Raw genomic sequence first — 13,628 nt, 5'->3', positions numbered from 1 at the left:
TTGGAGTGGACTTTGTTAAAGGAATTAAAAACTGCTGCTTCTAAGTATGGCATTCCTGTCGTACAACTCTTCAGACCTCAGCCCAAAAAGCAGAATTAGCGGCCGTCATCTTAGCCTTGGAAAAATTTCCTCACATCCCAATCAATCTTATCTCTGACAGCTTGTATGTCACTCAAGTAGTATTTCACGTATATGGCTCTTATCTTTCCCCCTCCGTGGAGATTTCCCTTTTAAAACTGTTCTCTTGCTTACAGCAACTCATTACTGCTCGTCAACATCCTTTTTTTATTGCTCACATTCGGAGTCACCAGCACCTTCCGGGTTACCTCTCTGAGGGAAATGTCAGAGCCGATACTGCTTGCCAACAGATTTTTGCTGCTCAAACACAACCTGCCCCCTTAACAGCAGGAGAAAGCCATGCTTATTTTCACCAAAATAAAAAGGCTCTGGTCAAACAATTTGGCATTACCATGGCTGAAGCAATTGCTATCATCCAACAATGCCCCACATGCAGTCTCCAAGCGAAAGCTATCCCTCAAGGGGTTAACCCCAGGGGACTTCAGGCATGTGATACGTGGCAAATGGGTGTTACTCAATACCCTCCTTTTTCCCCATGGAAATATCTTCATGTTACCATTGATACTTATTCAGGATTCATATTGGCCATGCCCCAAAGGGGCAAAAACGCAAAACAAGTAATCAACCACTGTATTCGAACCTTTTCAGTGTTGGGATGTCCAAAAATACTAAAAATGGATAATGGACCTGCCTACACAAGCTCTGCTTTTTTGGAGTTTTGCCATCATTGGTCCATTAACCACAAATTTGGAATCCCTTTCAATAGCCAAGGTCAAGCTATTGTAGAAAAGGCAAACCAAACGCTTAAACAAGCCCTTGATCGGTACACGGGGTCAAAAGGGATTAGCCCCCACAACCTCCCGACACTGCAAAATCTGTTAAATGTCTGTTTGTATACTCTTAATTTCCTTAACCTCACTGGAAACCCTCCCTCGTCTGCTGTGTCTCATCATTTCACTAAACCCTCTCTCCCCACTGCAAGACCATTTGTCTATTACAGGCAACTCCCAGATCCAGCTTGGAAGGGTCCTGCTGAACTTATCACCTGGGGGCGAGGTTACGCTGCAATTCAGTTACCTGAAAAAGTTCTCTGGATTCCTGGTCGCTGTGTGCGCCCTTGCCACACCTCCCCACCTGATCAGCCACAACCCAACGCAGACCCTCTGGATCTCCACTGGTTGAAGCTCCATGATGAATAACTGCCTCCTCTTCTTCACTGCATTATTTTCTTCCTTTTTCCTACAAACGTTGCCTGCAAACCCCCTCAATCTACACCAGCCAGTGAAACAAACTTGGACAATATATGATGCCTACGATCGTGTCTTATTTTCCATCAGCAACACCACTCACCCATACACCTGGTGGCCTACCCTCAAAGCTGACGTCGGACAGATATTGGTAGGCCTCACCGCCTACACCAGCATGACCGAGACACCCACACCTTCTCCGGGATTCGTCCATCACTATCGATTTTATATTTGCCCTGGACATAAGCAGACTCGCGAGAACATTCGCGTTTGCAGAGGCCCCGCAGACGCCTTCTGTGCCGCTTGGTCATGTCTCTCCACCGGTTCTATCTCCTGGTCACCACTGATCAAAGACGATTATATCTTTGCCTTCCAAAATGGTTCTTGGCATCAAGCTGATTGCCCCTCAGGGGGCATATGGACTCCATGTAATCCCATGTATATTCTGTTTTCAGCGGGAGGGAAAAGGCTGACTACACGGTGGGAGGCGGGTCTTACCTGGGGAATCCGGATTTATGCTGATGGGTACGACTATGGCAATACCTTTACTATAAAACTCGTCATTGAGCGGCCCGCTATCCAAGTAGGTCCCAATAGAAACATATCCTTGGTAGAATATCGTCCAGTCCATACAGTTCCCCAACCTTTGCTACGGTTAATAAACTCTAGTTACCTCCTCCTCAATGCCAGCAACCCTGCAATTACCAATGATTGTTGGCTGTGTCTTAATGCAGGCCCCCCTTACTATGAGGCTGTTGGTAGCACCACCAATTTCACTGCCCAAAACTCACCTTCATCTTGTCGTTGGTCACAAGGTACTCAAACCATTGGTAACATTATAGGGACAGGATACTGCCTGGGAAATGTACCTAACACCACAAGTCATCATTGTAACCAGACTTAGTTATGGCTCAATGGTACTTCAAGGGCACTTTGGAGTACCGGTGGGAATTTCACTACTGTTTTTCAGAACTTGTATTTTGTTCCGGACAACAATTCATGGTGGGCCTGTGACACTGGCCTCACCGCTTGTGCTCACGGCCCCACCATCACTCAAAGGAATGGTTACTGTGTTCTCGTTTCAATAGTCCCAAAAATAACTTACCACTCCGGCCAAACCTTTCTGCAGGATAACACCAATTTTGCTCGTCCTAAGAGAGAGGTAGTCACCACCCTTACCCTTGCTGTATTACTAGGACTAGGAGCTACAGGTGCTGCTATGGGAATTGCCGGTCTAGCAGTTAGTAATAATCAATACCAAACTTTGTGTGCTGATATAGACAAAGATCTTGAACTTCTCGAACAGTCTATTTCTCACCTTAAAACATCTCTTACATCCTTATCAGAAGTTGTTTTGCAGAATAGAAGGGGCCTTGATCTGTTGTTTTTAAAAGAAGGAGGGCTATGTGTAGCATTAAAAGAAGAATGTTGTTTCTATGCTGATCATACCGGCTTAGTACAAGATTCATTAGATAAACTAAAAGAGCGGTTGGAAATACGCAAAAGGGAAAGGGAAGCAGGTAACACTTGGTATCATAATATGTTTAATTTCTCCCCATGGCTCACAACACTTCTTTCCTCAATTGCCGGACCATTAATATTGCTCCTATTGCTGTGTGCCATGGGCCCTTGTGTATTTGGGAAAATAATGCAATTCCTCAAAAAACGACTGGCCATTATTGATACTGAGATTACCAACATAAACATGCTTGTAAAAATAAGGTCCAAGATCAACACTCCAGCAGAAAAAAGGTCTCTACTGGCATTCACTTCGGACTCGGAGGAGAACGAAGATGAATACCCAGAAAAAGGAGACGGCCCTCGCATTCTAATATGCCGGCAGGACTTGGACTCGGAGGAGGACTAGATCTTGCAGCATAAAGAATAGAGAGGTCTCAAAATAATAAAAAACAGAGGAGATGTTGCAATATCATGACACATCAGTAGGAAGTCACGTACACAGAAAACCCAATATACATACAATACACATATAGGGCGACACTGTGGAACAGCAACGTGTAAAACATGAATTGGCTATAGCATAAGGTGTAGCCATATATGGCAATATTCCCTATTCCTGTCTAACTTCCTCATGTGTAACATAACCCCCCCCCTGCTTGCTGCACAATAAAAGAGAGGTGCGTAGTACTATCTGTGCTTCCTCTCACCAAAATAAACCTTTGTGTCGCTGTCATCTTTGCCACTAAGAGGAGCCTGCCCGGACAGTCTGCCCGGGTGCAGGTCGTCAGCTGACTAATTCATCCCGGTAGTGGGACCCGCAACGCATCATGTGATCATACTGAAATGTCTTCTAATAACAAAGCTAAATATTTACAGTCTCTTTTAAAAGCTGCTTGCTGAAGCCAAGCTTTGCTGAATTTTTGATTTTGCGCATATTGTATGCTATGACTTTAAAAACAGAAGAAAAGAAAGAAAATACAGACTTCTGTTTTTAAAAACTTCTAATGCTGAATCATTAAATAACTTAGAACATTTGCACTTTCTTCCTGCACAGTTTCTAATTAATCCTTTAAAAAATCATATAGCCTTGTACCTTCATTACACTAAGAGAATAATAAAATTGTACTAGCTTAAATAAACATCAACAGTCAATTATCTCCTTTTTGAAATCCCTCATTAGCATGATAACCTCTGTGAATGTCTACAGGATGTCTAATTTCCCCCCCAACCTAAATATATTTTCTATAATATCCATTTGCCATTCTTTACCTGAGAGAATGCACAGTAGAAATAAAAGCACGCACTTTTGCCCATTATTTCCTGCTATTTTCCATTTAATTCTGAATGCACAGAAAAATTATTCAGATGTCTATTGAAGACAGCAGTAGGCTTTAAAACAGTGAAAACCCCTTTCCTGTAGAGGGACAATAGCTTTTTGTCAAAATAAGTTTTATTTATTCATGTTAACAAGTTTTACACAAAGAAAAATAAAGAAAAGAAATACACATCCTCAATCTAATCGGCTGCTGTTTTCTGGTAAACATTTTGTCATATTGATTTCCTATAAATTTCATCCATTTTAATTCTAAAAAGAACTGGGGACATGTAAATAGAAACTTACAGTAGGAGAACTAGTCCTTCATTGTGGTTCCTTTGCCCTCTCCCTTTTCATTCAGATACTAAAGATTCAAGTCCTAATTATTATTACTTATTAAATTTTTACACTGGCCAGGCTTCTAAGCCTTATATTTTACTATCAAGCTAGATAACAAAAAAAAAATAGATGCATACAAGTCAGGTAGTTCTAGTTCAATGATTCTCAACCTCACCAATCCTAAAATATGCAGATTTCAATTCCCAGAATTCCCCAGTCACCATGCTAGATAGAATATTGCTGTTTTATAAGGAATACGTGAGATAATATAATCACAAAATATTCTATTAACTAAAACATTCCTTGATGATACGGCAATTTATTTCTACAGTAAATGATCCAATAATTTAAGCTTATTAAAAAAAAATATTCTTGTAGAAGTCCAGACAATATTATGACATTAGACAACATTTTGAGCATTATGAAACATACATGGCTTCCCTTGATGTATTTGATTATGTACCACAGGATACATAAACTTATCTATGTAATGCCACCTTTTCTTATAGAATGGGGTGGGGTGAATCAGAATAGAGAAATATTTTCTTGTAACCAAGATTGCAGAGCTGGATATTCTCCATCATCCTTTGTTCTTTTCCAATGTTTTCAAGGCGTGCCTTTTTTTGGTTTCACACTAGCTGAGGATCTGTTTTAAGATAACAGATACTCCAACATGGGAAAGTGGTTACTTCATCTGAAAATTAGATTCATTAATTACGCTTTCACGTGGAACTTGTTTTGAGCTGTATGTTATCTTCACAGTTTTGTTTTAGATACACAGGCCATCCACAACTTACAAACATTTGTTCAGAGAACACTGTGTTATTTTCACAATTTCTCCCTAGCTCAACAAAATGGCTACTATCTGTTGCAACAATATTTATTTGGATCATATCCTTGGTTTATTATTCTTTACTGAACAGTATGTCTACAAAGGCAAACATTTTGGCAAGTTCAGTTGTTCCCACTGATGATCAAACTCCTTATGTCTCAATATCATTTTCACTCCTCTGCTAAACTTCAGCTATGAGGAATAAGATAGTAATAATGAAATCTAGAGAAAAATAAATAAAGACCCAGTTATGCAATGGTGCGATTCAACCGGTATAACAATTGGTTCGGTGAACGCGTGCTTCACACGCATGCTCTACGTTTTAAAAAGCCCATTTTCAACTGAATTACTTACCTTCTACTGCAGCCCCGGTGACTGAAACAGCTGAGGTGCGGCAAACTGCTCCGTCACGCAAATCAGCTGTGCTAAAAAACCAGGAAATAAAGCACAACAAAGACCAGGGATGGGTAGGTGGGGCCAAACAGTCACCGGAACTAATGGTTCGTCTGAAGTAGTCCAGTCTGGTGGAGTCCCACCCTTGGAGTTATGTCACATTCAGGTCAGTTATGCTACACTTCCAACTTCTGGACCAAAGCTAGCATCTCAACTAGCACTCCAGATTTATCAACTGTTTGGAAACAATTAATTTATAGGCCAGGGTGATACAAATAGGGTGATCTGCTCAGCATTTTATGCTTTCAATGTATGACCAGACTCATATTGGTTTTGGTGCTGTAGCCAAGTAGAACTTATTTTAAATAAATTATTTGACCTGACTTGCCTTTGAAAAAAAGTGTAAATTGGCAAGATGATCTATCAGTGATTTTCAACAGTTGAGTTTTAGTTATAGTTTTGTTTAAAAAAAATAAAAAGTTGTACAATAACTTTAAAGAATTGAGGGTTTTTTTAACAGCCACTAAATCCACACTAGAAATCTAAAATTTTAAGTAACCAACATTTTCTTTTAAAATTGGGGGATTACACATTTTATTTTCTTACTCAACTGCACAACTTCTTCAGGAGATACAGTATCAAGGTTTCTGAAAATCAATAGCCATTCAGAATCTATTGAACAGCTGCAATTTCATGTGCTGATTTCAACAAAGCAGTCATTCTGAAACGCCTTAAAATATCTTACAAGTCTGGCTCCATTTTAAAAATGAAAAAAACAGAATTAACCCAGATCACAACAAATACCCCTCACCCCCACCCCCCACCCCCCCTGAACTGCAGCTTGCAAATAAAGTGGCAACCTGTGAACCAGTAGGCACTTTTTACAGAAGTTGGCAAAACGAAGGAGCATTGGTTGGTAAAGCACAGTGCAAGATGTCAACCATTAGTCTTCTTCCTGACAAACACAATAGACATTCACATCCAAAATAGGCAGAACATTTTATGTTGGTGGTGGGCCGTGTTTCTTTTTCTTGCTTTGGCAGGATTTGCAGATGCAAGGAATGATGCACGGCGAAGCTAAGAGCAGTAATGGAGATGTTACCAAAACGATGATTCCCAGGCCTACTAGGATGCCAACAACCTAAATATTGAAAAGAAGAAATAAAAAATAAAAAAGGAAAACACTATATCTATGAAAACCCTATATTTATATCTATACACCAGGGGTGTCAAACTCAAGGCCTGTGGGCTGGATACAAAGAACTGGCCTGTGGTGCCTCTGCCAGTGAAAACAGAGCTTGGAAGGGCCATGCACGGCCCTCCAGGGCCCCGTTTTCGGCCATGATGGCCTCCTGCCTCCCTCTACCAGCGAAAATGGAGCTTGGGGTGCCATGTGCAGCCCCCTCAAACCCCATTTTCAGCTGTGATGGTCTCCTGCAACCCTCTGCCAGTGAAAACAGGGCTCAGGGGACCAACGCATGGCCCCCTGGGCTCCGTTTTCAGCCGTGAGGGCATCCTGCAGCACTCTGCCTGCAAAAATGGGGCCCGCTTATCCCAGCCATATCCACCCTGGCCCCCCGAGGTCAAACACAACCCTGATATGGCCCTCAATGAAATCGAGTGACACCCCTGCTACACACCACCGAAGCTTATTTTTTGATTATTTTTATCCTGCCTTTTATTATTTTTAAATTTTAATTATTTTAAATAACTCAAGCCTGCAAACATACTGAATACTCCTTCTTTCTCCTATTTTCCCCACAATCTTCTGAGGTGAATTGGGCTAAGAGAGAGAGTGACCGGCCCAAAGTCAATCAGTCACTTTTGATGCCTAAGGTGGGACTACAACTCAGGGTCTCCCAATTTCCAGCCTGCTGCTTTAAAACCACAAGACCAAACTGACTTATAATAAACACAAATCCATGTTATTGGCATACCTGTGTTCTGTTCCACATAACTGAGGCTCGTGAATGGCCCAGTTTATTTCGACAGGGACCTTTGTCATAATGCCTTAAGAAGATGTCGTTCTGAAAGGCAAAATAATACGCCGTCATGTATAAGTTCAATCTTCTTGGGTAATAAAGTGGCAACATGAGGTTTTAGGCTTCCTCCAGCTCTATTTTATAAACTTGGGATTTCACAAAAATTACTGTCACCAACACTTTGACACCAATTAACCTTCTATGAAGCAATTGCTCAGTGCACTTTTTATAAAGTTAGGTTTTATAAAGCAGGAAAATCACTGGGAAATGAGGAGCAAGTTCTAGTAAAGCTGAACAAAAAGGAAGATGTATCATTTGCAAAACTCCATTTAACCTTATCAAATGTTTTATGTCTGAGATCTGCTGCCATAAGATTTGGATGCAGAATTCAAAAGAAAACAGAAGGAAAACAATGAGATGCAATCATGGAAAGTTAATCATTTTAAGCATCGGTTCTTCCTATCTAGAACCATGAAACAACTATAGAGAAAAACCTTTTTGCCAGAGACTACTCACATCCAAATTTTGTAGGCAGTACCAGCAAAATGTGTGCTTGCAATTTTTACACATCATTTGAGCACAGCCTTCGTTCCGTTCAATATGGATCCGACAAACTGGACATTGTTTAATTAGAGCTTCTGAGTTGTTTTTAATAAGCGTTCTAGAAAAGAAAGGGGAAAAGTGGGGGGAAAACCCCTCTGAAACAGACTTAAGGGTACTCTGGCTATTTCCCTAATCATTCAGACTGAACTGAAGCACATTGCCTAGAATAGGGGTCTCCAAAGAAAAGCTGACCGGGGAATTCTGGGAGTTGAAGTCTTCCAGGTTTAAAGTTGCCAAGGTTGGAGACCCCTGGCCTAGAACAATATTAACCCATGTAAATGTGCTTCATCTGGAGAAAAGCACTTCCCTTATGCAACAATTATTCAACTTTTGCAAACATGTGCAAAAATAACAGACGGATCCCCATTTATTTTGTTGTTGTATTTAATGTTTGGACAATGTTGGCATTCAAATATTTCCTCCACTGGGAAAATATTTCTGCTTTAGTATTCTGTGTTAACCAGTTGATATGAAAATAAAATATATTTCTCATCCTTGCTTCCTCATAAGGTACAAAACAGCCCTTAACTAATTTCCTGTATTTACTCTGCTGAAATTATGCCCAGGCAACAGCTTCCATTGCACCAAGAAATGCCCACCAAGAAATTGCTATATTGTCTAGCTAACCTTGATCCCTAAATCTGCCATTTGGGCTGACAAAAAGCCAGTCTAGCTGGAACAGACCTTCCAGAATCAAGAATGATGAAAGGAGCACATCAAATACTTCAGGTGCCTTAGTCAAAGCACAGAATGTCTTCCCTTCAGCTAGCAAACAATTAATTAATTGCATTATTGAAGCAGTGTCAGAAATGTAATTTCTTGCTAAAGAAATATAGTATTTATAACGATTTAAATGATATAAAGATTTTGCAAGAGCTAGACGGTTTCTTCTCTTACCCTTGCTCACTTGCAATCCCCATCAAATGGCCTTCTGAGCATGATCCCTCCACGTGCCAAGGCTCTTTGCACGATGAACAGAATGTCAAGTAACACGTCTGACATTTTATAGGCACCGGTAATCCAGAGTCGCTTGGTTCAATTTGGCACACAGTCTGACAATTAGCAGAGGGACACCAGGTCCTCAGTGGATCCAAGTGCACTTCTGGGGAATGTTACAGATCAAAACATAAGCTTTTAAAAAGGTGAAAGATGTATACAATCAGAAAAGAAACAAAACTTATAAACATGGGATATGATTTGGTTTATATCTACCAGCATATTTTAGAAAAAGAGAACATTTCTTATCCATCTTGTCTATCTTGTTTTCATCTAAACCACAGGTGTCAAACTTGATCGTGTCACATGACGTAGCGTGACATTTTTTGCCTTTGCCAAGCCGGGGTGGGCATGGTCTGCGCGTGACACATCCTGCCTGCAGGCTCCAGTTTGACAACTATGAATATACCCTCAGTGTAAGATGGAAAAAAATTGACTGATTTCCCTAGCATGAGTTTCCTTATTGTCCAATATGTTAGGGAAATGTGAGGTTGTTTCTGAAAAGTAATTGAATATCCAGCACCCTACAGGAAACAAATCGGGGATTGTTCTTTCATTACATCAGAGTCTACCCAGCTGTGGTCTGGATCCTGCAAGCATCCTCAAAAAAATCATGTACCGGTAATTCATTTCACATGAGAAAGAATTACTAGAGCATCATGGCAGGAATTCTAGCTTGGGAATAAAAGGAAATTCTATTTCTAGTCTATTGGACTACGTTATGTAAGAAATAAAGGAAAGCAATTTTATGTTTTTAAAACATTGACAATAAAATGTTATTATTAAAAACAAAATGTTATTATTATAAATATTGCTGCTAGTTCTTTAGCTGATATTGGCCTTCATCTTCCCAAGAACCTAGAATTTTCTAATGAACTGGCGTAGTACATGCATGGATCCAAGCAGTGTAGTCCTTTGTAACTGACAGATGAAAAATTTGTCAAGATGCTGATTTTCTAAGTGTCATCCAAGATCTTTTGATATAGCATCCAGTGTGCTGATAACCACTGGGACCGCCACTGTCAGTTTATGGATTAATCTTTCAAATGGCTTATTATTAGTAATTTATTTAAATTTATTGCATCCCCATTTCAACGGACACCGGGCAATGAAAGAGCATTCAACACTATGAAGAACGGACCACAAGGGTTACATTTTTCCCATGGCAAAAAACTCACACACATGTGAGTAGAAAGTGTGTGTATCCATGCACATGGTATGTGCCCCTTGATGATTCCCATGAAGAGTCTACAAATCTCTTTGCATAACCCTGCTGCCATCAGCCACACTTTGCATCAGAGAAATGTTATGATTTCTGATCAGGGGATGAGTGGCAATCTTCTTCCTTAATCTGATCTGCAGAGGGTGCGCACTAAAGCACTTTTCTCAGAATGAATCCCATTGGTTCATTAAGGATTGTAAATATTTTATCACTGTAAATCTATAGCAGTAAAGCTATATATTCTTTGGTTTTAGGACTGAGATTTGGACTATGGTATGTTAAGCTCAGAGATTTTGAGCTTGGAAGAGCAACTGACTTTTTTCTCTTTTCTTCCCCCTTTTCTCTGATTTTCTCTGCTAGCAAATATATATAATTTATATCTTAGGCTGCAATTCTATAACTATTTACCCAAGGTTAAGTGCCATTGAACTAAATGAGACTTCTTTTTGAGTAGACATCTTCTTTGCCATTTTGTGAATTTAACAATGCAATCTGAACCCCTACATATTAATGTAAAAAAAAATCACCTCTTTCAAATTTCAACTGCTTGTACAATTGAAATTGCTCTGCAGACACCAAGCTGGCTACCTGGAATGAAGAACACAACAACAAAATGTTAAAAAGAAAATATAGATTACCATTCATTTTTTAAAAGATTTTAGAATCAAGATTCTTCCCCCCCCCCCAAAAAAAAAAAAATTGCAACACTAGTGACTGAGGTGTATTTAAAAAGAAAATATGCAATGCAATTGAAAGCAATTATTAGTAAATACTCTCAAAATATCAGTGAATAATTTTTTAAAAAATATGTTTCTCTTTATCAAATTCACTCCAGAGAACCACATGGATTTATTCATATTGTTTTCTTAGCAAAAATATGAATTTTTTTAAATTTTACATCTAGTTTCCTGCTCTGATTCTTTTTTATGATTATCCAAAAACTAACCAGGTTTATGCTTTTGAAGATTATTCAGTCAGCCAGATGCTGCTATCTGTACTAAGCCAGAAATGGTAACACTAGGAATTTGATCTATAAGAGAGAGTGGGGGGGTTCAACAATTTTCCATTAAACTGGGGTTATTTTCATTAGTTTGCTTTAATAAAACGTGTGCAACTGAGGATGGGGGAACACCAGAAAGAAGGATTAACAATTAAATATCAACCCTTTAATCAAAAAGCAGAAAGACCATAATATCTGAAGGAATTATATATCTCAAAATGTGTACGGAGTCCCAAACAAATCTCTAGGTCATTCACATTTAAATAAAGTTAAGACACCTACTTCAGGTCTAGCTATGTAGAATCTCTTCTGAAAGTTTTGAAAGACAAACCACATTTTTCAGTATTCAGTATAATTTGCTTTGGGTTTTTTTTTCCTGTTGACAGTAACAACTCTAAGGTGATGATTGACTGTGTGCCAGTATAGAAGATTCAAATGACCAGAACTGCCACATGATAATGATCATAATAACTAAAACATCACTTGCTGAATATACTCAGATTATTCCCCTGTGCAAGATTCTAATTATTCCAGCACTCAGCTCTTTTCTTATGCAGAGCAAATGTATCCCTAGGCAAAACGGATTTATTATCAGACAGAAAGGGCCCTGTTAGCATCTCCCGCTGATATTAATCATTTGGACTCTATTCTGCTTTCCATGGCAGCAGTAATAACATATGTGATTATCCTAAATTGAAACACTGTTCTAAGGCATACCCTTTGATTCTGACATCTGAGGATCAGGAATTGTAGTTATTTTATGTATCAGATTTTTATTCCGCCCATCATGCAAAGAAGCATATGCAATTTGTTCATACAAGTATCCTGCCCTTTTAAATTAATATATACAATATATATATATATTGTAGTGGTGCAGTCACCAAGTGGGTATAATTTAAAAATCAGATATTTGGACTTACTTGGTGTGGGTAATTTAATGTAACAATAGCAACATACATATATGTATACAGCCCCCACCCCAAAAAAAACCTACACCAAAGAAGGAAATGGGACAAAGATTAGAAGATAGTATTGTAGTAAAAACCCTGCTGCTATCTGCCACCATATACTTCAAAAGGGAACAGGATATACTAAAATTGCCTCAACCCCTACCCATATATACATGCCATTAACTTCTTTAACTCTCACAGGAATAGCTAGTTTGAGAATTCTTGTTTTTTGAAAAATTGTAGCACGCATCTAATAAAAGTGCCTCATCAAAATGCTTCTCTCCAGAAAATAATGATAGATAGTAGTATTCCTATCTTACTCTTTTACTGTTTTATTACTGAAGCAACTTCAAAATATTTTCTCAGGAAGATTCAGTTTCTCTAACATGAATATGTAGTAGACAAACACAACTGCCTACAGATAAGTCACCTAAAGCAATCCTAATTTAAATGTGAATAAGTAGTATTGGATGCAAGGCAATGAATGCTATTGACACTGTGATTCCAGAATCATGTTTCTGCAAATCAGGATGACAGATTTAATGTGCTTTTTCTCTTACTCTTTCTTATATCACTCCTATTTTTGGTTTCCAGTGGATGTCAATTTATTGCTACCCCTACTCTAGCAAGAGAGTGCACATTATTCCTATCATAAAATATTCATTTCTGTTCATTAAATACCTCCCTCGTCATCTCAAACAAGACTTCTAGGAGCAGCAGAAAGAAAAATGAAATAATTGGGTATAAAATGCAAACATCTTTGAGCAGTGTTTCTCCTTTTTGCTATGGAATATAAAAATAAAACAAGCCCAAATCAAAACAATGGAATGGTGGAGAGCTATCACACAAGACAGCATTGTGTTGTTATTAATAATAAAGAGTTTGCTGAAGTAAAGGAGATTGGTCTTCCCCAGGCAATGAGGTTATATAATGCAAAATTTTATAGCAGTCATTGGAAAGCAGGTGTTTATTGTCAGATCATATTCGTTGCGATAGGAAATAAATGCACAACTCTCCCAAACAAAGCCATTTATCTCCCAAAGATCTCTCATTACAATACCATTAAGACTTGCTCTCAGAAAAAAAGGAGACAGCTAATGACAGGTCACTGGGAAGTAAATATATAACTAAATTAAGATGGTGTTTCCTTGTTACCCTATTCTCTAAGCCCAGGACAAAGGTTTTTCAATGTCTCAAGCTTCTTCCCTCT

General features: G+C 38.9%; 1 protein-coding gene across 2 annotated transcripts in view; it reads right to left on the bottom strand.

The window, feature by feature from the left end:
• Positions 1–4,218: 4,218 nt before the first annotated feature.
• Positions 4,219–13,628, bottom strand: part of RNF144B (ring finger protein 144B) — a 53,877-nt gene continuing 44,467 nt past the window's right edge. For both annotated transcript variants that reach the window (XM_026699529.2, XM_087930940.1), the window contains exons 4-8: positions 10,996–11,056; positions 9,148–9,352; positions 8,164–8,308; positions 7,603–7,692; positions 4,219–6,806 (exon numbers count right to left, since the gene is read on the bottom strand). In XM_026699529.2, coding sequence (XP_026555314.1) covers positions 6,666–6,806; positions 7,603–7,692; positions 8,164–8,308; positions 9,148–9,352; positions 10,996–11,056 — 642 coding nt within the window. In that variant the 3' untranslated portion in view covers positions 4,219–6,665. The remainder of the gene's footprint in view (positions 6,807–7,602; positions 7,693–8,163; positions 8,309–9,147; positions 9,353–10,995; positions 11,057–13,628) is intronic.

Source organism: Pseudonaja textilis, chromosome 3 (genome assembly GCF_049901715.1).
Source record: "Pseudonaja textilis isolate UNSWEBS1 chromosome 3, rPseTex1.2, whole genome shotgun sequence".
NCBI classification, from domain to species: Eukaryota; Metazoa; Chordata; class Lepidosauria; order Squamata; family Elapidae; genus Pseudonaja; species Pseudonaja textilis.
This window is presented reverse-complemented; position numbering and strand designations above follow the sequence as displayed.